This window comes from Neodiprion pinetum, chromosome 3 (assembly GCF_021155775.2).
Source record: "Neodiprion pinetum isolate iyNeoPine1 chromosome 3, iyNeoPine1.2, whole genome shotgun sequence".
In the NCBI taxonomy this organism is placed as follows: Eukaryota; Metazoa; Arthropoda; class Insecta; order Hymenoptera; family Diprionidae; genus Neodiprion; species Neodiprion pinetum.
The window spans coordinates 37,829,666-37,856,507 of NC_060234.1; the positions used below are offsets into that span (position 1 = coordinate 37,829,666).

A 26,842-nucleotide genomic window follows, 5' to 3' on the forward strand; every position below is an offset into this window, starting at 1 on the left:
TTAGAGCGAGCTGACTCGTAACGAGATACTTCTTTTATTTGTTCGTTTTTTAATTATATTGCGATTAGCGCGTTGAAGAAGAAGTTGCAAATCGACACACGTTACACGTGTGAAATTACTTTCGAGGAAGCGAAGTTGTGCCAAGGATCGACATCGGACGAAGGGTTCAATGAACGCGGGACGCAAATAGAAGGCGAATAAGCCTCGCGTGACGGGTGGAAAATTCATCAGCATCCAGCTTATACACGCATGTAGTTTCCGAGTTGAAAATTTTACTCGATATCAGAACGGTTCAATACCGGTCCGCAGAGTCCAATATCTTCGTATTATTCCTCAGCGACCCTGATTTAGCTCACGCGCCGCGAGATTACTTCAGCCAGTCGTAGTCGTCAATTCTTATATATTTCCGGATTGAGAATAGCCGATCTGGCATCGAATCGATCTCGAATAGACTTCCTCCGACGGTTTATATTGCTCGTAAATAACACCCTTTGCCAGAACGAGGCACGCCTTTCTGTCAATATTTTATTACCATCTATGCGTAATGCGTATCGTTATTCAGATTATTATGCGATTCCGTACGCGAATGGATGCCGGTGTTGTACAAATGCCTTTTTTACCCTCTATCGCTATTCGCGTTGCTCATCTTTTACCGCAAAGCTCACTCTTTGCTCCTACGTTACACGCACTGCACCGAATGAATGATTATATTACTGTAAAGTAATCAACAGTAAACTGATCAACGAAAAAAGTGGAAATAAATATTTAAATAACGAAACCTCAGAAGGTCAAATAAATTATCCCACCGTTAATACCGCCAATTAACCTTAATATCAACGAAATTATATAAAATCGTAAAGAGATATCAGCGTATTCGTGGGAATTTTTCCGAGTTATGAAATGAAATGAAAAAAGATGGTGCAGGTTACCCGGCCCATCAACCTGCGGCATCGTAACGCGATACTAATTGCAGCTTTTCTTGTCTATTTCAGCCTATGGGAATTTGGGAAGCGTGCTGAGTGCTCAGGGGCGAACCACCGAGGCCGAGGAGGCCTTCACCCAGGCTCTTCGGTATCGACCAAACATGGCTGATGTCCACTACAACCTGTGAGTACCCTCTTACGTTAAGTTTACGATTAAGTGGGACGTTCGTCACGTGACTCGCGTCGAAGAAACTTAGCAAAGGGGGCAAAAAATGTGCAACGAATCGAGGACGAATGAGCTGGAAATTCGAGCGAACGAATGGAAATTAAAACGGTAAATAACACCGCGGGTGAAAAAGTTTTACAGCGAACTTTTGTTTTCCTTTTTATACCTCTGAGAATCAATCCGTGCCCGATTTCACGATAAATTCAGCTTCGGCGCTGCTCGGTCCGAGGCCCGTCATCCGATGCTTTATGGTTTATGGTCCTGTATCCGACCGGCGAACCTCCTGACGGATCATTTCTCCAGCGTTTTTTTCTCCGCACTACCCGCCGGTCAGTCCGTTGGTCTGTCCGATAGAAAATCGCCACCGCCATGCTTGTCTCCGTTGCGCGAGTGATTTATTTTCCACCCCTTTCGACCTCTGCTCTTTTCACCCCCGTGCTCTACACGCACTTCAGCGTTCTCTAGTGTTTTTCAGGTACCCTGGAAAATTACCCTACATTGCGGCTAAAGTGCTCTGAGCTCGTGAAGCCAATTACTCGATTAGCGACAAACGCCGTGCGTGGTCGTACGCCTGGCAGCTCGCTTAGAGATCTCGGTATAATACGAGCTGCGACTCTTTGACGAATGCTGGGGGAAATTATAAGACGGATCAATTCGTGGTACAGCTTTGAGAAACTCCACAACTTACGGAGGGACGAATTCGAGCTATCCGAAGGGCAAATAACCCCGAATCGCGAGTCAAACTGCGGGTTAAGAAGGGTGGGGATAAAAATATAGAAATATCAAAAAATTGAAAGTCCAAAATATAAAATTTTGAAAGTAGAAATAAGGAGAAGTAACAAATTAGAGAGGTCGGACACATAGAATGCTGAACTGTAGAATTGTCAGAACTTTTTCTTTCGATAATATAGAATCGTATGGAGATTCTCGATTTTGCCGTTCTATGTATTGACTTTTCTATATTTCGTCATTCTGTACTTCGACTTTCTATACTTACAATTTTCTACACTTTGACTCTTCACATTTTTATATTTTGTGAATCAGATTATCCTATCCATGAAAATTCGATATTCTGGTCCTTCTATCAATCGGCGATTCTAGTTTTTTATCTCTCCCCGTCAAGAAATGAAGAGAACGGCCGACAACCGTTTTTTCGAAATATATTACAGGTCGCATGCGGTAGTAACTCTCAGTCAATATGTCATTCCGTGAATCTGCGAGAAAATATGTCTAGGAACGGAATGTTGTACGTCGTCAAAACGAAATAGGCTGACAATAAAACGCTCCTTGGTCGTAACGGCGAGATGGATACATACATTTCGTAGTCAGATATCTCAGCACGTCAAACAACCACGGCTTTAACGTATAATGACGCATGACATTTCTCGGTCTATAATTTTTCTTCGAGCACAGGATTCGAACAAAGTTTAATAGAGCTGAGAAAGCTATGGATAAAAACTTTATTTGTGGTGAATCTTGATCAACAGGTATATTATAGGTTCACTTAGTAGTCAAAGCACCTTACGAGTTTTTGTGAAATCCGAATTATTATGGAAATGAAACACGATGGGCATGTTTGCTTGCTATTCTCAATCAATAATATTTCACAACGTGGGAATTAGCAGGAATGAGAATATAATATGTACGATGTATTGTCCCTAGGTCAATTTGTGAGAATTGAAGAACTGCTTACATTGAATAATTTCCTTTTTTAATTTAAGTGGCAAAATTTGCGTGAGCTTATTATTTCGTGCACAGCTATCAAGCATAATTATTGAGAATTCGAGAAGTGACTTTAACTGAAAAATTTAATGGACTTTAATTTTGACAGAGTCATTATTGACGTTTTTGAATCAAAAAGGCAAAATGACCGCTCAAATCAGCACAAGGAATTCAACACCCCAAAAAGACCATATTGTGTTAATGACCGGACCAGCAGTCTTAATCTCGGAAGTTTGACACATTTTCCAAATAAATATTTTAGGAGGTTGATTTCTCGAAAATCGATGCTTCTTATTATTTTATCACCAGATCGTCGTACATCGAGTATTTATCGAATTATTGTATGTCTAAGCTTTATACGAAGTGAACTTTAAAAGTAAAAAAATTGAAAAGACAGAAATTTATATCAATCAGAAAGTGATACTATTACTTCCTAATATCGACAAAAGTTTCATCTCAAACCGCTTCAGAATTAATAAAAATCTAGTAGATTTCTTTCATTTCACTCCACAATATCTCGTTTACTCACAAACTTATTCTCTACAATTCACCAAAATAATCTATTTTTTGTCACGTTGAACAATGTGATTAGGCGTACCTCGTTCTTCGTAATTCCAACAATATTCAAACAGTTTTTTCAACGATACCTGCTTTACTGAATTTTTCTAGTTATATACTATAACAAATGAAATTTTTCTCAGTGCAAGTTGTTAATTCGACGAATAGCAGATGTCCGATCATCTCCAAATAAGTTAACTAAAAATAAACGATTCCCGGCCAGCGAATCTCTCTCCAAGCGGCCTCTCGACGAGCAGCATTTACCCTACGACCGGCGTCACTCCCTCTGTACCGTCGATAATCTTGCACCGCGTCGAGCAGGCCGCTGCAAGCTCGTGATAAGCCGGGGCCCGTGGGCCCCTTTCTCTCTGGAAGGGTTCGAGCCCCCGCAGGTCTGTCACAACAGCGTAGCGCCGATAGCGCAGGGCTCGGCTGCCGCGGCTGCGAGAGCTTAGCAGGTAGACCAGGTCGACTGCGTTCGAGCAGATAAGCTTCTACGGTCCCTTCCGGACATCGATCACCCCATCCTCCCCGCTGCTCCTGCACACCCGCGAATCTACGCTCTAAAATGCGAACGGTAGATGTGTAGATCCTCCGGATGGGACTCCCGCGTCCTGCGAGCTAATGTACCAAAGAATACCGATCGTCCGAGTACGTGGTGTAACCGGGACTCGTAATTTCCGATGAAATTCCGCGCTGCGAGAAAAATTTTTTGTTGCGGTTGATAAAAAAATCTAGTCAAACGCGTGCTGATACGAACAAGACGTTCTTGAAATTAAAAGAAAATTTTCAACAAGTATTTAGAGTAATTACAGTTGCCAATACTTCATTTTTTCGTTATAGAAGCACGTGATATGGTTCTTTAAATTAGTGGGTTTTTTCAGCTGAGCAACGACTTATCACGTGAATTTTTAGTAAAATGAAAATACAAGTAGTACTCGAACGAAAGTAATCGATAAAAATAGTTGAGGTGAAAAATTTAGAACAGTATACAATTTTGTCCAGGAAACACAGTCTAGATATTAACTCCTATTTAATCGCGTCGATCTCGAACGGCGTGTTTCTAAAAAAAAAAGGTTCCAGCTAAAAACTGGAGGAGATGCGACAGCGAATCATCGATTTCCTGACAATTTCAGGTCGCATTTGGACCCTTGAATATGCAAAACTCGAGCATTGTTTTGCAAAAGACGGATCTAACCTTCGGCAGGCAAAGTTCTTGCATCAAGAACGTCGTTTAACCCGGAGTTGGCAAAAAACGGCGTTAGAAACCGAGGGACCGCGATCCCATCCTAACGGTGAATCCCATCGGCCTCAACTTTTTACAGCAGTTAGGCACATCATTGCTTCAACTTAGGCTTCCATACCAATCTGATTAACTCGAAGACTGCGATCTCTGATTTCCCGTGAACCTCCAATAGTAGAAAGTAGAAGTTTGAAAGTTCGATTCGAAAAAAAAATGTCACACTCTGTGCCAAAAAATTCCTCATCAACCTTTTTCTATTGAATATTTATAATCTTTGACGATTCAAGTTTCAAGTTTATTATGCATGGGATAAATTCTTGTAAACCGTTGTTGTCAATTAGATGCAAAGCGTCGCGAATGGCGCCTGATTACCGGTTGAAATTGACCTAAAGAACCGAATTCGACAAGGTTTGAACCCCGGCAAGGACAGCGCGCGTCTTCTTGGCAACATCTCGCATGCACGGTTCATTCCAAAGACGTTGCCGTGTAGCTTTGAATACCTGACGTCAATTATTCCCTCTGAAATACCGGCGTGCGTGTGTTCCGTATACTCGTGTACATACCACCTATTTAAATACAACTTGAATGCGGGAGCCGCAGCGTTTCTAGGTGCTCGCTTCACCCACCCCGCGGTATCATCTGGTATTACTACTAAGACCGGGGTCCCAGCGTTAAACCCCAGTCAAATTATTCCCCATCCTTTCCACACCGGAAGGAATTGCGCCAGCAGGAGGGCGGAAGCGCCTTAGCGAGTGGGATACATGAATCGAACATGTTTTCGAATCAGCCCTGGATTAGCTGTCTTAGAGAATATTGAATACCATCGCCAGAGTCTTCGTTTAAAGTCGCAGCGAGCGTTTTTTGCCTCTTCGACGACCATTGATCGAGACTCTGCGGAATTTTCACTCGTAAACGGCAACACTACATGCGTGTACAGGTAAAAAATCGAGTTTATAAGAGAATCTGATTCGATGAGTTAATATTCTTTGCGTAAAGAAAGTTCTTGATTTTCTTGGTCCTCTTATTTAGACTTTGGGAAAAGCGGTTTGGATTTGTCTCGTGTTTTTCTCACCCTGCGTTGAAATTTATAAGTCATCAGCCAACTTCCGACTCCCAGATAAGTAAAAAAAAGTTTCTAAATTCAGAACCGTTCGCTTCGTTGTCTCCATTATATTCTAAATATACCATTTATTCTGACAAACGAATTTTTCCGAGTATTAAAGCATTTCCGCGAATTCCATTTATTCATATTCATTTCATTCGTTTGATATTTTGGTCTATATCATTCCACCAGCAAGATGATATTCTTCCAAAATTGAAGCTCCGCAATTTTACAGATTACAAAAAATTACCCTCCGCGTATCATCACGATGAGGCCCCGTCATAGAGCAGGCATCGCGTTTGGTTTACAGGTGAATATTGCCGACTTTAAACTGAAAATCGAAACTAAAGTACCCGATTAATCGGCAAGATCGCGTGCAGTCACTTACAATTAGCAGCCACTCAAAACACAGTCGGTTGAATCCTGCAGCAAGCTGGAAACTAAATGCCGAGGTTTAAAACTTTGCCGCAAAAGGTTCGAATTATTTCCAACCCTCCTAGCTGGTCGCGCGGGGATCTCATCCAGGACCAATTTATTTACCAGCCCCTATTTGTCGTTTATATCGAGCCGTTAAAAGCGCGGAGTCGAATTACGGCTCGTTGCAGCGGCAGCTACGCTCGGATTTTAATCTCGATCGATGCAAACCGTGGGTCGATGCAGCCGCTCTTTTACACAAATGTACATAAACCCTAATTCTAGATTTTTTCGGCCCTTGTTTGCCACCCTGATGGCGGAAAGTCGGGCTCAATTTTACCGGGAAAAGTTTTACTGCAGATGATCTGCAAACTTCGGATTCGTTATATTTTATCGACGCTCACGAGTCCGAATTATTTAATGGTTGAAATTCCGAATGATTACAAGTTTTGAATACTCAATATGTGACTCAATAGTTTGCACGCTTGCGAAGTGAATTTTTCGTACCTGATTCAGATTCAGAACCATCCGAAATTCTGACCGCAAGTGTGTTAATTTAAGTCATAATTAGGATTGTTGACCATATTGGAATTCGATAACCATTCGGAATTTCGACCCTTCGGTAAATGAAACCACCTCGCGAATAACTCTGCCCTCTCGAAAATGCCAACCATTCGAAATAACGACCCTTTGATAATTCAAACAGTTGATCAGAATGTTTATCTTACCCGAGAATTTCGGCTACTAGTCAGCACCTTGACCCTGGCGTACTTTGATCCGAATTTTTTCAACGACTCGGGACTCTGTCCACTAGCCATGAGTTTCACCCCGCAACGAGCCGCAGTCTCAGGATCGACCCGAATCACGCCCCTTGTTCACTGGTTAACTGATCCAAATTGAATGGGAAATTGATGGGCAAGTTCCGCTACCCTCGGAGGTCGATGCATGCGTATCCGGTCGGACGTAGGTCTTGACCGCTGTAGTTTAGAGCCGTGTGTAAGGTCCAAACCTGCGATAGTATCCGCTGTCCCGTGTTTCCGGACACCTCAACCTTCGCACCCTTTAAGGACAGCACGCGCCGAGTTCCGTTTGCTTATAGGTCGTTCTCCTGAACGGTGTTTGCACGTTGACCACCTGAATATGTATCGCCGTTGATCTTTGATTGTATTGTATGGATACATGCGGCGTGTGTGTATAACATATACGTAGTATGCTATACGTACACGAATGTATGCATATGCCTCGGGGCATTTGCATGCCACAGCCTGGAACGCCTCGAAGCTTACATCTCGGGAGAGGCTCAACACCCTCGCATACCTATCACTTCCTCATTTATCCTGCACCCTCTACTTCCGCTCTTCGCCAATTTACCCACTCACCAATTTCGCGTTACACGTACCCTGCCGGGAATTACACCGAGGCTAATTATAATCAAACAACGTGGTCGGTTCACCTGCCGATTCCCAAGACTAATAATCTTCCCAAGACTGAGCTTGTGGCTCGTTTAAGCAGTAGCTGAGTTGCCCGGCATTCGTTGGAATACTCCGAGTATACTTGTAGGTCAAGTGCTCGTGAACCTTTTTTCGTCAGTTCTGATAGCAAACCAGAATCTTTTGACTCGGCGCTACGCATTCCGCTCGAATAATTCTTCCGCCATCGAGAAATATCTTCGAGTCAAGCGAATGACTGAACCCTTATAAAGCCAGGCGTCGCCAAATATGTAGCGATCGCATTCAAGGGACTGGAATAATACGACGTGGGCTAGAGATATAAGCTGAGAGAAGAAGGGAGCACCGTGATCAATGGAGCAAGTTTTATCCCTGTTCTTGCGAGCCGCGGGACGCGGATCCTGGCAAAGTTGAACGATTAGGAATAAATAGAGATAGTGAAACGGCATATAGCGAAGGTCCGCTGCAGCGTCGGGAGGCGAGGGGAATGACAAAGATGCAGGAAATCAAAGGTCGAAAGGGGTGGAGGGGTGGTTGAGGAGGAGACGGGATCGGCGATCCTAGTGCGGGGTTCGATTGTAATTTCTGAAAGGCAAAAGTTTGCGAGCGGACGGTGAAGCGGCATTGACAGTGTCTCTTGTTTGGATCGGAGAGGGCGAGAAGAAGGAAAGCTCGGGGTAAGCGGAGGAAACAGACTTATACCTACCCACCCTCGACTTCGAGGAACACCCATCACGATACGCGAACGACGAACACCGGCTCGAACTACGGGGATAAGTTCTAGCCTGGTGAAATGGCTCGAAGTCGAGGTAACTGTGGGGTGAAAATGAGGATCGTAAAAATATAAACTTTCTCTAACTGACACCAAGCCTTACATACTTTATAGGTACATACCTAACGATCGGATATGCAATTCGCCCTCTCATTTATCGTAATGCTGCAGGATTTCATACCGCGTTAAAATTTTATCCAGACTTCGATTGACGGATTTTATTATGTCTTCTGTGACAGTAATTCAAGGCGGTGTCTTGGAATTAGTGCGAGGATGAGTGACAGATAATTTATATCTGTGTCTTACTTCTGGTGCAACGTCTTCCGAGGTTGGAGGGAATTATGTATGAGGAAGACGAGTTGAGTACCTTATACACTGAAATGACACGATAAGCTGATTCGGTGTATACTTGTGACTGAATGACTGGTCAGACGGGACGGTATAATTATGAAAATGATTGCTTGAGCCAAGTTGTAGAAAATTAGACAGCGCGTATAATTTATCAACGTCAGTTTGGCTGAGGACGATGTGACATCGTGGAATTGAAGTTCGTGGCGTTAATTTAGCGTTTTTACGGAAAATCCTTCTTCCGAACTTCAAGGTAGTCCGAATTTTATTAAACTCTATAAATAAGCCGTGATAAATCAACACCGCATTAAAATCACATAAAAAATGATGTAATAGTGAATACAAAAATTCGAAAAGTTTACGGTAATCCTCCGGAGTTTGAGATGGACCCCTGGAGACGGGAACGTAAACGAAGAAAGGGGTGAAATTTGTGCGCGTAGAAATGCTAACGTTGTGAAAACGTGACTGGAGGTGAGGGAGAATCTCGGGTTAAAATGCGGTTAATGAGACCAACTTGGAGGGGAAAATATTCATCTGTACTTGGCCCGAGGGTACATTAATGCGACCCGATTCCGCGTCTCTTTTAAACTCTGTCTGTTGTCAAGGCTCTACAAGCCGTGAGTCAGAAATATGGAATCTGGAAGTAAAGGGAAGTATCTCATACGGGTTTTCAACTCAAGAAGCAAGAAGTACTGGTTCAACAAGTCACCGGAATGGCGCTTACAAGCAATAAAGGAACCAATCTGATTGGCGCTGAGTCGAACTTTTGCTACAGTAACGTCATCTTAATTTTCGACCACTATACGAACACTTTCTATAAACGGAGACAGTCCTCCTTACCTCTCTACCCTCCATGGCCGGGAACAAGCACAGACTTTAGAACCCAGCGCGAAGAGGCGTCGTAATTCTGAAAGAGTATCAGCCAGCTAAGCATTTCATCAATTCCTAGGAATTTCATTGTCCATATTGCAGCAGCGGCAGAAGCGGAAGAGCTGCGTCGATTAATGCGCGAAGAATCTCCTCTAACACGAGCTTCTAGTTTCCGATGAGATGTTTAACGAAGAAGAGGCCTTGCATAGCCTCGGCTTACAAGGCTATCTTCCCCTTCATCTTTTCGAGTGGTTCCAGCCACCGGCTTAGCTCTTCTCCGCGTGTCTGCAGCTCGTTTCTTACGCTCCTTGCAGTGAATTAATTAGTTTGCAAACATGAAAGCGGCCAACCGGAGACCGGAGGCTATCCATTGGCCACTGAGGAGATCCAGAGACGGCAAAGGGTTCGGCGAGTGTCTTCTAATTCTGTGTGCATTGCTGTGCTTCTACACCTTCGAACCCCCGACGTCCGTGGTCCTCTTCGCCCCTCCCGCTCTATTCATCGCTTCACTCATGCCAAATGGCCCAAGTTCATCTATTACAGAGCGCCGACTTTGAGCCCGTGTCACTTCTGGCCCCATCCGTCTCTCGGTTTTTCATTTCGACATTTTTTTCTTTCTCACCTTTTTTTTACACGTCTTCTGGATCGACTGAAATATGGATGTTCCCCTTTTGACTGGTGCTGTTGTTTGCCGCGCGAACTTTGTCTGCAGTGTACAATTTATGACCTGTCATGTTTGAATATCACGGCTCATTTTTCACCAACGGTATATATCGACGCGGGAAATCGGCTTCTCAAATTTAAGCCAGACAACTCGGTACATCGACATTTCTAAGTCGACTTGGCTAATGGGAACAAATTGCACTTGGTCAAAGTTTCTTCCTTAACAGTCAAGTCCGCACGCTAAGTCACAATGGACTTAGCGCGTAAGTAAGGCCTTCGAGAGTAGGTCTTCGGTAAGAATTTATAGAAGCTTACGGTCAGCCGTTTCAAGCTTCATCATTTTCAGTTCACCAAATTCGAAAAGGAATTTAAACCCGAGGAATGTTCCGATAAATATACACGTCGATTCGATAAAAAATTACTCCCATTACATGAGCATCTTTGAGGAGGAGGACTAAAATCGGACAGTGGTTTTTAGGTATAATGAAAGTGGTTACTAGTCGGCTTGCAAAGTTGTTCCTGGCTGAGAACGTAACCACTGAATTTAACCCTTTGCATATTTCATGGTACCCACGGTTTCTTGGCGGTATTAGTTTGCGAGGCTGGCAAATCCAACGTAGTGAAATTCCGTATGATTCGAGAGAGTGACAATACGCCGGAGACGAGACAGAGAGATAGAGAGCGAGAGAGAAAGTGAGAGAGCCGAAGAATTGGTCGTGGAATGCGTAAACCGAGGAGCGATGATCAGGAACGGAATTCCGGGAGCGATGGCGGGAGGTTTGATATTCAAGAAGGCGTTTTGCACTGGTTTCCGGATCGACGAGAGATGATTCGCGGTAGTTTGGCACGAAGAGGAGGATGCGGTCACCCGGCATCCCGACGTCGTCATCGGGACGTCGCCACGTGGATTACATTCTCGCCTTCGCCCTAATTAGCCGGGAGTTAGTCAAACTCCTGCGCCGAGTTCGCGCGATCAAAAACCCTCCCTCGCCTCGCAGGACCAAACCTACACCTAGGCACCTATTCGGGGGAACTGCCAGCCTGAAATACGATTATAATTCCCTTTTGTCTCCTAAATCGGGCGCGCCTTCCTCGAGCTTTCGTCCCTCGGATTCCCCGGAACTCCCCTGCCTTGCTCAATAATGCATGCGGCGCTTCCCCGCTATCCCGGTTCCTTTATCGCGCAGCTTCTGGGGGCCCTTGGTCCCAACTTCTGCCCCCCTCGGGTATCGAAGTCATGCGCGTCCTCGGCCGCCACCCCTGACCTCTGGTACGTCATATCCGTATATCTTTACCGCTTCGTTTCACGAAATCGGATATTGCGGGGGCATAATAACGGGGGCAATTAACCCCCCTTTCACCTCTCATGCTCGTGATCTCTTGGCGCGGGGTCGTTTGTTCTTTTTTATTCCCTGGTGAGCAGCCGGCTATGCGTAGGTCGATTCGTTATTGTGCTTCGGCTTAGCCTCCGGCTTTGTGATATTGAATCCATGATGAAGGTGCAGAAAGTGAAGATTAGCCAAGCGCCGCCTCCGACAAACGCGAGCGGATGGGATGTTTCATAATTAACTGCCCAAGTTCGCGCACTACAATCCCAATTTTCGCATCAAATTTTGACGGTTTGAATTAATCGTTATCAACACCGAACAGTCAACACTCTTAGGTACGCTGATTTATGGCGTTCAACGTCGGGAGGGTCTGTATTCGTAAACGAGATACATCAACATAGGGCTTTCAGCAGATTGTACATCAATATCGGTTGATAGATCAAAGCGTTTTCATTTTCTATTTTTCTTCTCTCAAAACGTCCTGCGGTGTGAAAATAATAGTTCTACTTTGCTTATCGTTTGACATTTAGTAAAGTGAAAGAATTACCCGAAAATGGAATCTGAGAGAAAACTGTTTCTTTGTACGCGAATGATTTCATAAAATCATTTATCCCGCGTAGAGAATCAAAAAAATTTCACAACTTTTGCACATGTATTTATAAAAGAGGACGGAATTTTGCGGGTATTTTATTTCGTGATATATTTGTCAGTTAGAAAAATCTACCAGACTTGTAAAAGCTCTCAGTCTTCATATTCTATCAATTTTTCCTATCGCTCTACTAAAGGGTGAAAAATTTCCAGCATCCGAAGTTGGGGCCGAAAGTATGTCATCGACTATGAAAGATTGGTCAGTCGAGCGAGTGTGAAATGTAAAAAATATTGAAGGAAATAGTAAATACAGTGACTCGGTAAAGAGAGAACGAAAAAGGCCTGAGTGGGTAACCTGGAGAACGATTGAACGGCGCTTTCAACTTTTTTACGCAACTTTTCATTCTTCTCTATTTTCCTCGAAATTTTATTCTCGTTCCAATTTTCTCCAACAAAAATCACCGTTTTTCCATCACTTGTATCCGATGACGTGACGATTTGTCGACGTGATATTTTGTCGATCATTTTATCTCCTCAAAGGGTCAAATTTTTCCAGATATCTTGTCTCTCCGTTCTAGGCAAAATTCGGAGAACAGTGGAAGACATCGTGTGAAGAGTCAAAGCGATTTTTTCGTTCTCATATCGCTGTTCTAAGAAGTTGTGTCACGCTCGAGTCGAGCTGAATCCCGTTACTGCAGGTCCTTAAAATATTTCTCTCGAATTTCCTTTTCAGATACGAACGAGGTCCTTGAAATGCGAAGACGTTTCTTTTCCGCAGCAGCGGGCTTCCTCGCTGTTTATTCTGTAATAAAAGAATAGTGCATAAAAGATTTCCGTTAGAATCTTATATCGCAAAGACACTGGCATGCTTTCAATTGCAATTACCGTATGCTAACAAGCTGTGGAAAAGTTTATCATCACTGTTCTGAAAGGATCTACATCACGATATTGTATACATAATATCTCAGCCTTAGAAAAATATTTTCCGCAAAAGGAAGAAAAAATATTGCAAAGCTCTTGTAAAAAGTAGACGCAGAGCTACCGACGAGAACAGGCGGTGTAAGTCCGAAGAGCACGTGGCGCTGTCGTGCAGGGAGGAAAAGTAAGTTAGTAACGAAAGTCGTGTTTTATTAGAAAAGTTATTCGGGAATTAGCCAAAAACAGCGAGCGAGGAGAGCGAGGGAGAGAAACGACAGAGCAGAGAGAGAGGGAGAGAGAGAGCGAAAAAGCTCTGGGCGAGGTCATTACAGAAGCTTCGGAGAGAACTTATACCGTGCGGCAGTGCGGCGGCTTTAATAAGCGTTTTAACATCCCGCCTATAAATTTTACGCGATGTAAAATTAGCGCAGACCCAATGGCAGTGCTAAAGCCTGTCTGCCTGCCCCCGTATCAGAATAATAGCTCTCGCCGTTAGCCTTTTCCACATTTAATACTCTTTACATCCAACCCCTAACATACTTACCTTTGTCCCTTCAACCGCCGTTCCGTTCCATTCTGATTTCATTTCACTTTTCTCCTCAATACCTAATTGAACTTCAAGTTTTCATTAAAGTTAAGCCCTTGCAATTGGGGGAACGGCGCTGAGAATGAAACCAGTGAATCTTTATACCAATACCGTGAAACACGAATTTCCGTCTAATCAGTGAATCATTATAATTAACACCCATTTCTCAAATTTCAATCATTTAGTAATGATTACACAACTGAACTGGATAAATACTTTTGCGAAGAAGTTCTATTGAAAATTTGAGAAAGCTCTAAAAGTTCGTGATTTCAAATCAGATTCACATATTTCATCGACCGGAATGTTTGGTAATATATTTCTTCAGAAGCTTCCACAAACTTTGCATTTATTTTCAGTTTTATTCTCCACATGTCTTTATACCCAAGTAAATATTACGGTGAAAATAATGTTGGCTATTATACAACTAGCAGGTACAGGGCGGGGTTGAAGTTCCGAAAACGCCTAATTTCGAATTACTTGGTGGCGAAACTTGAAGTAAAGAAATCAAACTTTGACGAAAACAACAAAGTTTCGAATGGTCGGAAACTCGATGGCTCAAAGTTCCAAAATGCAAGATTCAGAAAATTCAAGTTACGTTAGAGCAAAGTTCCGAAAAGTAAAGTTTCGCTGGAGTGAAATTCCGAAAATTAAAATATACTCCCACAGAGTAGTTGACTCAACGAGTGGGTGAAAAAAATTAGAAAAAACGAAAATTAGAATGACGAAAATTCCGAACGTAAAGTTATCGAAAATCCAAAACAAAGAAAGATCAACTTGGTGAAATTTCACCAAGCCAAAAATTCACGGAACTGAAAATCTTCGATCGTTCGGAATTCCGACGTTTCAAATTTTTAACTTTTCTCATTTTCGCACCTTGGGAACTTTGACTTATCGTAGTTACGCCCCTTCCACATTTCGTCCTTTGGGAATTTTACCCTTTCGTAACTTTGAGCATCGGCTCTCGAACCATTCGAAACATTGATGTTTCGTCAAAGTTTTGTTTCTTAACCTCACGTTTCACCACCAAAAAATGCCGAATCAGGCGGTTTTGGAACTTTTCAAATTCGAAATCTCAACCCCGCCCCGCAGGTAACACTGTAATTCACCCGTTGGTGCGCGGTTTATTGAACGACCGTGAGATCGAGTCTTGTATACATATGTATATATGTATATGCATATAACGTGTATACACGAGCTTCTCCTTAATTTATACGGTTGAAAATTTCCGGCTGGTCTACAAAGCCGGCGATGACGCGGGCGTGCTCACGAGAACTGGCTAACGACTGATACAGCACGCACGCATGTTACGCGCCCCGTTACGTTACGCCAATCTACGAGAATCAGCAAATACTTTTATCACGACTTCCGAGCACGCAACACCTTCCGGCTTCACCTTCAGCCAGCGGTAGCCGGTAGCTGCCCTCTCCCTTCCCTTCTCTCTCACTCTCTCCCTACCTCTTTTTCACTTCAACGTTTCCTGATTTGCTTCTCACTCCAGCTCTAATTCTCTCTGATTACATTCGTCACCCGGAGCTTTCAACGGATAGGAAATAATTAATTCAGGGGTGAGAGAACAAAAGAAAAACATTAAGGGTGGACGAAAGTAGTGCGCTAGATTCTTTGGACAAAACGTATATTCAAACAACGCGGGGGAAATAGAAGAAGCGATTAAGCGTTGGCGTATTTTACTCAAAATAACTGCCAATTATGGTGACGCACGATGCGTGATTACAATGACAGGCGTCTAATGACGACGCCATTGTTACAGATCGTATGTGTATACTTTTCCCATGAACGTAGACAATGGTGCGATTCAACGTCGGTACAATGTACGAAAAAACAAGATACCCAGAGGTAACCTAATATAAATGGGAAAGATAACGACAGTGCAGGTGTTGCGGAAGAGGCGAAAAACACCCTGGAGTAACGGTTACCGCCTAATGTATCCGCATAATGGCGAACAGCGAATCGAGGGTGCGCGAAAGGCACACGAGGTGCCGGCATTGGGGTGTGAAATATGCACAACGTCGGTACAGGATGGGCCAAATATTTTCACTGATCAGATATCAGCGATCCACCCTTTCGTTTAATTTCCGCAGGGCGCAGAGACTCGCCTCTGGCGGCGGGCCATCGGTTTGTATCCTTTATTCATTGAATGAGGGATCACCTTTTAATTGATTGCTAAACCATCCGGCCACACGCTATACAGGAATCTACGTACATGCGCAGATCGCCTGTAAGACACGCTATATTCCTCGCTAACGACCATCCATACCGTCGACTTAAGACGGATCGAACGAGTCTTTAATGGCAGGCTGCGATATTACACGGAAACACACTACGGCACTTAACTTACGCCGGGCTGTAGTGTTGACTTTACGGCACCACGCACCTTGTGTCTTGATTTCGACCCTCGCCATCCAGCCGCAAAATGAAGTCTCTGTATCTACGCGAGAGGGCCGCATAAAAATTTATTACACGTGATATCGCTCCTCAATTTCGAAACAAATTATACAAGGGGTACGAAACTCGTAACCTTTTTTTTCATGCTTTCACTGAACTTGAGCACGGGAATTTTCATCCTTTGTGCAGGGATTTTATCCATTATAGGGTTGAAATATTTTTTCTTTTTTTTTTCTACTATTTCTTTTTGTAAAGCCTGCTGGATTGTGGAAGATTTTCAGTGTAAAGAGCTGAGCGCATGGGCAGATTTCTACCGACGACATGAGGAAGAATGAGAGTAAGAGAAATGTAAGAGAGGAAAGAGAAAAAAGAAGGAAAGAAAGAGAAATAGATTGAAATCTAACGAAAAGACAGCTTAGGTAGAATTTCATCCGCAGACATTCAACAATCGTTGGATATAACCATGGCCTTTTCCAGTTGAATCGCCGGTGCCTCGTCTTGGCTTGGGTCCAGGGTAAAACGTAAGCTCTTCAGGATTCGACAGGACTCTTGGTTGAGGTCGAGACGCTGCTTTCACTGAATATGGTTTCCCTCTTCCTCTCTTTCCTTTTTTTTCTTTACTCTTGTTTTGTTTTATTTTATTTCTGGGGTTTTTCCGTATTCTCGCATTCTTGCATTCCCACGGGGCAACGGTGCTAGAAAGTCGGAGGTATGATTCCATAAAACACGCCTGAATAAGTTATCGCATCCTGAGCCTCTGACGGGTACTTATTCAAACATATAATATACAAACAGCTGCACCTTCATGCTGATGCATTGAAGATAATAAGCGAAAAATAGAAGGAAGACGAGACGATGGAAAAGAAATAGACCACGGATGGTTCTAAAATCAAATCTCATATGCAGTTATATATTAGCTAATACACACGAACAGAAAATCAAGATAAAAGTGGCTCATCGTGAAAAACCGTGTGCTCAAAATCCACAAAAACAATTTTTCTAATGGCTGTCTCCTTCTTTTCACCATCAAATTTGCAGTAATTTCACAAGAATCGCTGTACCAGGAAAACCACGACATTAGGTATGCTTCAGCTTCCAGCCCTCTATCGTTATGTAAAATATTAAAATAACCGAGAAATTTTCGTGGCACATGGAGAACCTTTGACGTCCTACGACCAGAGATAAAAAAAAAGATAACCAACTGATGGAATAATGCGAAGGATTCTTTTTTTTTATTTCTCCATTGAAAGGGCGAACAGACTTCAAAGTCTCTACTATTACGTGTCGAAGTTGACCTGCGAACACACCAGAGCTGATCATGTAACCGTCCTTCCTATTAGCGTCAGACGGTGCACTCTAGCGCTCCATTTATGGGGTTTCTGCACTAATTGGCCGCGTTATCCGCTGCGGCATGAAGAAAGGATTGCAACTTTTTATGGGCATTATATACACCGGCAACCAGCCAAGCGGCTTATCCCCATATAAGCAATATACCTATGTATACGACATTCAGAGCCGAGTATGAAAATTTCGAAGGAGCGAAGTTAGGCTCCGAAAAAATGCGAAGCGAAGGAATTTTCCCACTTTTGCCCCTGCAAAGCCTCGATTTCACGGTGTCGTAAGAAACGGAACGGCGAGACACCGCAAGCTTCGCTTATTTATGCCCATATATAGCGGGATCAAGGGGAAGTCAGGCATTCTAAATGCACATTTTCCGGGCTTCGCCGAAACGTCGCGGGGCTCGACCTTAACTTGGTTTATACCAAATTGAAGAATTAACCAACAGCCCAGGGTTCGACTTCACCCTCAGGCCGAGCCTCTTTTCCTCCTGAATAAAATACATCCCCGGTTATATTATAACCGCTGTGCCTAACAGACGCGGAGGGTGCCTAGCTTCGTGGCTTCCGTTGATGGGGCCCTGCGACAATGGAAGGAAACTCCTTTGCTCCCGCAATAATGTGAAACTTTATAACGTTTCTCCGCTGCAGGTTGTAATATCCACACCGAAATCGCGGGCATTTATATTCCGAACTCGACTATACTCCGCGAGTTATCGCAGCTCGCGTTTCACGGAAAATTAAGGGGGCTGGTTATCCAAAAACCGATACTTTTCGAAAAATTTTCAACGAGATGGTCACAGTCACGTACAGGCTACAAAAGTCTTGTGAAAAATATAAAAATTGTAGAAAATAATGAAATAATGAAAATAAAATTAATGGAATGTATCGATTTTTGGCCAACGAATCTCCTATCAGAGGAAATTGACGAATTACTATCTGGAAACAGCGTTGTAGCCAGAAAATATACGTCAATTCAAAATATTCCTCAAAATTAACCCACTTCGCGTTTTCCCGTCAGAATTTAATTCGCAGAACCGGCGAAAGGCTACTAATTCATTTAAAATTATTTTCATGCACCGATGAATCCCGAAATCGGGCAATATGACAAAGAATCGGGTTATGAAATCTGCTCGTTGCTGGAATAGAATCCGAGGCGCCGTTGTACAGATTCCGTCTGAAAAGTTTGTCGAATATATTACCGCAAGGATAACGGTATTGAGTAGAGTCGAGGTGTATGCGAAAGGGTTGTGTAAAAACATAAGCAAGAATGTCAAAAGATTTCCTGTAAACAGGCGTCAAATTATGCAGAAGAGATTGACGACGGTAATTTTATCAAGATATCAGACGCATATGTTACGAATTTGATAGATCGAATGCGAGCGCGGATCAACCTACAAATCACTTCACCGTACCAAACTCTTTCATTCAGTGCTTCTGAAGTCCAAACTGCCGTGGACTGCAGCTGTAAAAACGAAGGGTTAAAGGACTTGTTTCACTTATTTACTGTACACACTTAGCCGAATACATTCCAGTCGCCTTTTACTTAACCGAGTTGGGTCAGGTCAGGTCGATATCAGAGACTCGTCCCCGTGGCGTGCAACTATTTTAGCAATTACCACCCGCCTTGCACACACCCTTAACCGCGTTCTGCAGTGTGTGTTAACGGGGTTCGTGACGGGCAAAAACGTGGCAAGCACTTTGTTGCCAGTCCAACTTGCTGTTCAATTATTCAGATAGGGGACGAGGTTTGCAGCGATAGTTTTCCTTGAAATCTTGGTCCGCGACTTTCTTCCCCATCCGGTCCGCGGCTCGAAATTCACGATTTCCGCAGCTGGATTAATCCATTTGCCAGAGAAATAAATATTTTGCGGCCTGGATTTCACGTGCTGCATCACGCATTCACACCTGTATGTTATGTACGGATATTGCGAAACGGATATGTGTATACATAGAAGGGGAGAGAAAATGGTCGGATGGGAGACGCGGCGGCGTGGCGTCTGCGTGGAATTCCTTTTCACTTTGCATCCCTTAGGAAGTCGCCCGTGTTACGGGCAACGGGGAAATGTGAGTAGAGTGAAATAGGTAACGTCGGGCGAAATATCCATCCTCGAATGGGTTGCGAGGGGCCGCCGGGCAGCATTTCTGAACGTTCGGAAGCGACGTTTACAAATGATTTTCAACCGAAATGAAATTCTCCCTTGCGGGTTGTTATTATCGCCTTAACTCTTGCCGCGCACCTTGCATACATCCCTCCTTCACTTCGTTACAGCCCGTTACGGAAATCCAGTGGATACACCGGCTGATCCGTGGGTAATAAAAGTCGAGAAAAAAACAGGTAGGTGGATATCACTCCGCGTCGCGACAACCATTAATCAAAACCCTATAATCGGCCGAAAGCTGAGGCAATTCAATTATCTTAGTACCGTGTATTTCGCGGTCGGACAAAAATAAAGTCAAGCTCGTATTACGCGAGGGGCTTCAAGCTTTCACGACACCTCGTACCTGCAGACACTTCGACTTAAGTTACTCTAAGACCCGCTCGTTGAGCTCGGTTCTTTCATAAAATTATGATAATTCATCACGTCGACTTGCCAAAATCGACGAAAATTTTTCACGCTATCAATTCTATCAAAACTTTTATCAAAACCCATGGCCAAGCTTCTCGCGGTCATTTCCTCGTCGTTGAACTTACCAATCGACCGAAACCCGAGCCTAACTTGGTTCTCACCTTCTGATACTCCTCACCAACTTTTGCTGATGGTTGGATATTCCAACACCTGTAGACAACCCTTAGTTTAGTCGTCTTGTTAGGACGTCGCTGACGTTTTGCAACGCGATATCCCTAATGGACGTGGAACCGACTCTCAATGGCCAAAGTGAGGGCTGCTTGACACAGAAGTCTGAGGTTAGCTACGCTATTTTGGAGGAAACTCAAATTTCTCCGATCGTTCCGTGTCGTGACCTGATCACTCGTTATACGACGCACCTTGCCAGTGATTGACGCATTTTTACAAATGGATTACAAAGAGCTTGGTTATCTTTTTTGTAACACTGCAGGCACACGTAGACAAAAATCAATTTTTCATTCTTACGTCTCGGTTTACCTGCCGAGTTACTCGAGTCTGTAGGTACAATTGAGATTCGGGCACTGCAAACACGAAATGGTAGAGCTACTCCGTCTCACAATGCGGCTGATAACACAGAGGAAATTGAGCTTGAATGCTTGACGACTAGATCAACGTTAAACAATGCATGATTCAATCTTCCTGCAGACGTTTGCTCAGCTCAATCGAGGATCAGGAAATCAGGTTATCTTCGAGGAATCGCAGGCTGAGTAAGATTGGCTTGTAGAAAAAACCTGAAACCTTTCCCACTGCTTTGATTTCCCAAACGAACTCTTGGCAGTACCTACGTCCCTACGACAGTATGAAAAAGACTATGTTTCTGAATCGTTGAAATTTTTAGCTAAACATGGAACACTCTGCGTAGAGGATAAATTGAAATTGTTTGTAATATCCCCATCGAAGAAAGCTTCCGCAACTACGTTCGAACACTTATGCTTTAATAACCGCGTCCTGAAACGGAGGGGAAAAGACTTGATCTATCGCTTGCAATTAGAGGTCAACACGTGCTTGAGTCCAATTACGCGGTGTACAGGAAACGTAATTTCGATAGTTACCGCAATCTGAGCGGAGAATCGCGCACACGGCATGCCATGCGATTCGGCCTGGCTCGGCTCGAGTTCCCAAGTAGCTTCTGCGGTCGTCAGCACCAGGCGAACTCGCGTCACCGTCAGGCCTCGGCGTAAAGCCGTCGACGTAAGGCTGCTGCAATAGGCACACGCCTCGGGCTCCAGGGGTATCGATTACCGCCGACAAAAGCATCACGCTTTGAAAACAACATTTTCATACTTGGCGAAAGTCGTCGCAGAAATAGGAATCGCCGCGTCGAGTTGGACCGTTTCGAACTTCGAAACACACTCCGTGCTGTGATCTCAAGAACAAGGTTGTGTCGTCATCTTATTCTCGCCAAGTTCTTTTAGGCCTCTCGGCGCGTTACTGCTGGGCAATAGAGATTGAAAACCGAACGAGAAGTGATTGAGAATGTTGAATAACAACGATCGCGAACGGATTGCAAAATTCATTGGCACCGACATCTGATTGGAAGACGCTTATGCCGATGGTTCCGCAATCTCTGCGAAATTGGCATCTGCGTCGAGCACTGGGTACAAGTTTAATAGGAAACCTGCAGCTGCTTTCTCGCAGAGAAATTTCCGCCTCATTTGCACTGGACATACTCCAAGATTTTCATTCATTGCGGCAAACGATTAGGCACAGCGTAGCTTCTTGACTCGCCGGAAGTGGAGAGAAGAAAGTGAAAGAAATTCAGTAAAAAACACAGGAACACCTCTCAGCGATTTGGATCGCTTTCTATGTTCGTCACGCAACATTGTGGTCGCATTGGGTCGGGTCAGTTCAAGCTTAATTCCACACCACGTGAAGTTATAAATTATTTTACAACTTCTTTGCAGTGTGTCGCGAAGCGATCACGATAGCTTTAGAAAAGCATAAATGTCCTTCGAGCTTCTCGTAATCATTTTGCTCTTTTTGCTCATTAAGCAGAGGACTGAAAAGCACGCCGTACTGTCCAACTTGTAATAATCCCTTATAATAAGTAGATTTAACGACAGTAACAACATTCGTAAAAAGCCCGCGAGAGCTTATGAACTGCCTTTCTGCCATCACGAGCCGGCTCGACCCCAACTTGCTAAAACTCCACGACAAAGCTGCTCGTGCTGAATGCGTATCGTGATAAAAGGCTCGACGCAGTCGTAATATCAAGAATTTCTGATGCACGGTACATTGCCGAATCATAGACGAGTGCGTGCGGCACTTTGCACCCCCAAATAGAAAATGGAAGGCATGATCAGGCCCGAGGCTCCGTCTTACGCTCAGTACTTAAAGTGGTGCGAAATGGGCTTAGCGTTGAGCGTCTGAAACGGCGGTGAAAGAGCCAAAGCGAGCGGTATCGTGACCGGGACGTTTTTTGCCACGCGCGTGTGTGTGTAGATTTTCTGATCCGCCCTTTGGAGTGAGACGTGCGATGCTGCGTTGATCTACGTTGGGTAAGAGGATTTCACATCGAAATGCGCTTCGCCGGATAGAACGCGGAACCATTTTATCAGCACCGTGACTAAAACCAGGGAGGCCTCCTCAGTGGTCCCTTTGGAACGGTCCCAGCCGACAATATTCGAATATAAGCCGCGATCAGGAGGCTCTTCACCCTCCGTGCTCCCTTCATCCTCTGGCTTCACGGCCATGCCACGAAAGCGCTCCGGTATACCCTTTATTACTTCGAGGCTAAGCGGTTTGGCGTAAACTCTGAACTCCTAAAGTACGACTGAAGCTTCTGTCGAGTTCAGGCCAGTCTCGAGTCTCCGGTATCATCGAGGTCTCTGCTTAGTCAATATTCGAAATTCTCGGTACAATTACACGGCCGTATTAATGTGGCAACTTCGTAGAGAGAAGAAGAAACTGCCACTGTTTTGGGAAACTTGGCAGTATCAAAGTTTGATGCTCTGTCTTCCAGTTCACGATCCATCCTTTCGCCACGTCCAGTTATCGAGATATGGAACTAATCCTTTCCCAGATGCAATTGAAAAACCATAAAGTAGACCAAGATATCACGATCCTGTGAAACGCGTATTTCTGAGTACCGCCAACACGTTTCGCAACGTTTCACTCGTTAGGTGGTCTAACCATCACGAGGCTCTTGAATCGATTCCAGCGTATGGATTAATAAAGTTTTAATCATCATCGTCGGGAATTAAAAAGAAAGACGGGACTTCAGCGAGTGCACATAAATCATTTGACCGAAGAGAGGCGGCCTTCCGTGATAACTTTGGTCGTTACGAATTTTGCAATTTGAGAAATGCCGATGATCGTTAAAAGTTGCGTAGTGCCTTGTTAATAATTCACACGCCTCGTTGGTTCCCAAGTTCACTGCATCGGGACGCATACACATAGGTACCCTTATAGCTACGGCCTGGGTTCGATCACGCGAGCCGAGGCGTACTTCCGAAGTGCAATTAGCCGATGGAGACGTGCGGGCGGGAGCCTTACAATCGCTCGAATTCTGTACCCCTAAGTCACACAGTGTACCTGTGAGATTATCATATTTACGTCCAGCGGAACGTCAGCACCTGCGACCCGAGACGCGTTTGTTACAACCACAAGCCCCGGTTCTCGTTTATACGCTACCGGCGTTGATCAAGTTCGATATTATGCAAATTACCGCTTTGTTTATGTCCCTGTAACAGGGCAAGTGTTTACTGACTCACGCTTCAACCCCAAAGCACCCTTATTACTGCGGCCTACGACACGGTCCGTTCAAACCTTGACTTCCAGATTGCGATCGCGGCTATACGGTTAACAAGTTAGAATTTTGTCTCTCAGCTTCTGGCACTCGGGGAAATTTGATTCATGAATAATTTACTAGAGTGATGTACGATCAAACAATCACGTACCATTCGTGATCTACAAACATTCTATTTGATATTATTACACGGCAGAGACTGTATTAACCTGCGATCAATAATGCAATACTGATCGGTGTGATTCTTGAGGGTCTTCGAATTGGTTATCGTAATGGGATGTTACAGGTAGTTTCAACTGCTTGGGCGAGTGATATATTATTCGTTTCGTTATATGTACTTAAAATACAGCGGTAGATTAAAAAATCAAAAATTTTCTCTCATACATATATCATTACATGCGAATTTTATCACAGTATACTTTAAATTCAAAGCCGTAGTACATGGTTTGTCTATTTAGTTGAGACTATGCTGAATTTTTATCGCCTACATTGTACGTTTATAAAGCTTTTTCTTTCCAGAATCGTTATTTTGCGGTTTTCGAGAAGCAATCAGATTATAATTGATACAAGAGGTCGATTACGGTTCGCATTTAATCCTCGATTACAGCTTTTCATACGGGATTTGGATCATTTTAAACAACCGATGCATATGCACATTATCCTGTTATACCTCTGGCAGGATTTATAAACTGTCACAGTAGCCATGGATGAGAGCTTGTCATTTCCATTGATAAAAGCCTCGGGCAAAACTACAGAATTCAAATGCCTACGAAGCGGTAACATGTTCCACGTGAAATGCATTCAGGGTCACATATCATTCCCCGCCGATTAAATACGTATGTGCAAATTACATACCCACAGCTGTGTATGGATTTACATAAAACGCGAGGTCCGCGCTCCACGTACTCGTATATCCAATATCGTCGATACGTAGATATCGACACGTACCGCAGGTATACTCGGTCGCTAGGATTCACTTCCCCGTCGCTGTAATAGGAAGGGTAGGCACTCGGTAGGGCGAATACGCGGTAGGAATTCAAGACGCCGTGTAACCGAGCCGATTCGATTGCGGTAATGGATTTTGGCAACTGTGGCGCGGGTAAATCGAGCTGCAGGGTGCAGCTGCAGGGTGACTTAAAATCGAGGAGAGAGCGTTAACCCGGGTGAAATTTAACCCCGCACCCCTGAAGCTCGAGTCGCAATTTTCGCACCTCCGAGCCGTCTGCATGATGTATATGCTTTCCAATATCTGAATTCTACACCCCCGCGGCGCATCCGACGCGGATTCTGAATTCCGAATTTCGCATTCCGAACGGATGGGCTTCGTTCTCTGAACGTAAACATTTACTGCCGCCCGGATACCCGCTATTTTATCGTTCACACCTTTCTACACTGTACCTACCTACAATTTTTATCGGCGCGTCCCAAACGAACGAGCGCTCACCTCGTCCGCATTTTCTAACCACGTGGCCAGAACCGCGACGCAATTTTTTCGCTCCTTTTTGTGGTTTTATAAAATTCTTTCATCCCTGGCGTGTTGTTATTTTGTCAATGCAGTTACGTCACAACTCTGCAGTCCTCTTTCTCTGTAACTTTTAAACGGGATTAAAATCGTCGACGAAGGGCTGCTCGCTATTTAAAATTTCTATTTTAATATAGGCGGAGAACCCCGCCAACAATAATTGAGGTATTAAAAAGTTGGTTCTCTTTGAACTGTTATTCGTATTCCCAGATTTAGTTTCCGTTCAACGTGTCATCGTACCTAAGAAATAGTTAGCCGTGTCGATATTAATATTCAAGGTGACTAATATTCGGGAGAACAATAAATTGAACTTCAATCGTATGTGCTATTGTATCGGTAATTTTTGTCAATTTATTTTTAAGTTTGAAAAAATGATGCAATAAAAAAAGTACCAGAGTTAAATGTCAGCTGATATATTTGGCACGAAGTGAATTTTCATTAATATCTCATGCTTCTGCAATAATCCGACAAATCAGTGGAATTCCGTCGTAAAGTATCAAGAAACACCCAAGTTTTCATGTTTAAAAAAAACTTGTCGGGCGTACCCGATCGGCAATTCGCCTCCGTGTAGAATTATGTTGTAAGAGGTATAATACCTGCGATCTCGTGTCGTTCCGAAGTTTTTTGATTCGAATAAAACTTTTGCAATATTACGCCCAGTTCGGTCGCTGAAAGTCGATACGGACTTTTCACAATTCGTGTAACACAGGTATAATAATCCTACCGCGTCGATATATCTTTTTTTTTCTTTTTTTTTCTTTTGTTTTCTACAGGCGATACGCAAATTGCGTGCCGCGGTGCAGTTGTAGTAAATCGTTCGATTTCTTGTTCTCGTTTTTGCATCGGCAAGAATCTCATGCCTTGTGATGCGACCACTTGCGCCATCCCGCCACTGACAATGAGACGTGCAGCTGCAGTCGAGCTTCAATTTATTTATCTATTCAATTTTATACCAGCGTGCATTTGATAATTGGTTTTGCTTTCACTCAGGCTCGTTCACCTGCGCTAACGAACCTCCGATAAATACCTATAATTGGCATTGAGCCGAACAATTCACGCTGCAGTTTCACCAGACCAGAGAAATATTTTTTTTATTTTTAGAGTGTACGTGTTTTTATCCCGCGTGCAGACACACGACGTGATTCCTGTGCTATATCGTAATTACTCGTCCTCTTTAAAAATAAAAGAGTCTACAAAAAATAATACGCCGATTCTTTCTCTCCGTTCAATGCATCTTTTTTTCTCTCCCACTCCAGCTCTTCGCTCGTTTATTCCGTATCCCTGATAGCATTCGTGCTATCATCTCGATGATTTCCAGCAAACTTTTCTTTCATGGATCAACCTCGACCCTTCTGTCTACATGTCTATGCATTTTACACGTCAGCCATCATGTTTTTATGTTAGCTTTGTTAGGTTCGAATGCATCCCAGCCATGCCACGGGCTTTGTCATGGCTGAACGGCCAGTATTGAAACTATTATGCGAAAAGCGATC

General features: G+C 43.8%; 1 protein-coding gene across 1 annotated transcript in view; it reads left to right on the forward strand.

The window, feature by feature from the left end:
- Tmtc2 (Transmembrane O-mannosyltransferase targeting cadherins 2) overlaps window positions 1–26,842 on the forward strand; it is a 168,598-nt gene that overhangs the window by 92,730 nt on the left and 49,026 nt on the right. Inside the window, exon 5 of the mRNA XM_046616835.2 lies at window positions 993–1,107. Coding sequence (XP_046472791.1) covers window positions 993–1,107 — 115 coding nt within the window. The remainder of the gene's footprint in view (window positions 1–992; window positions 1,108–26,842) is intronic.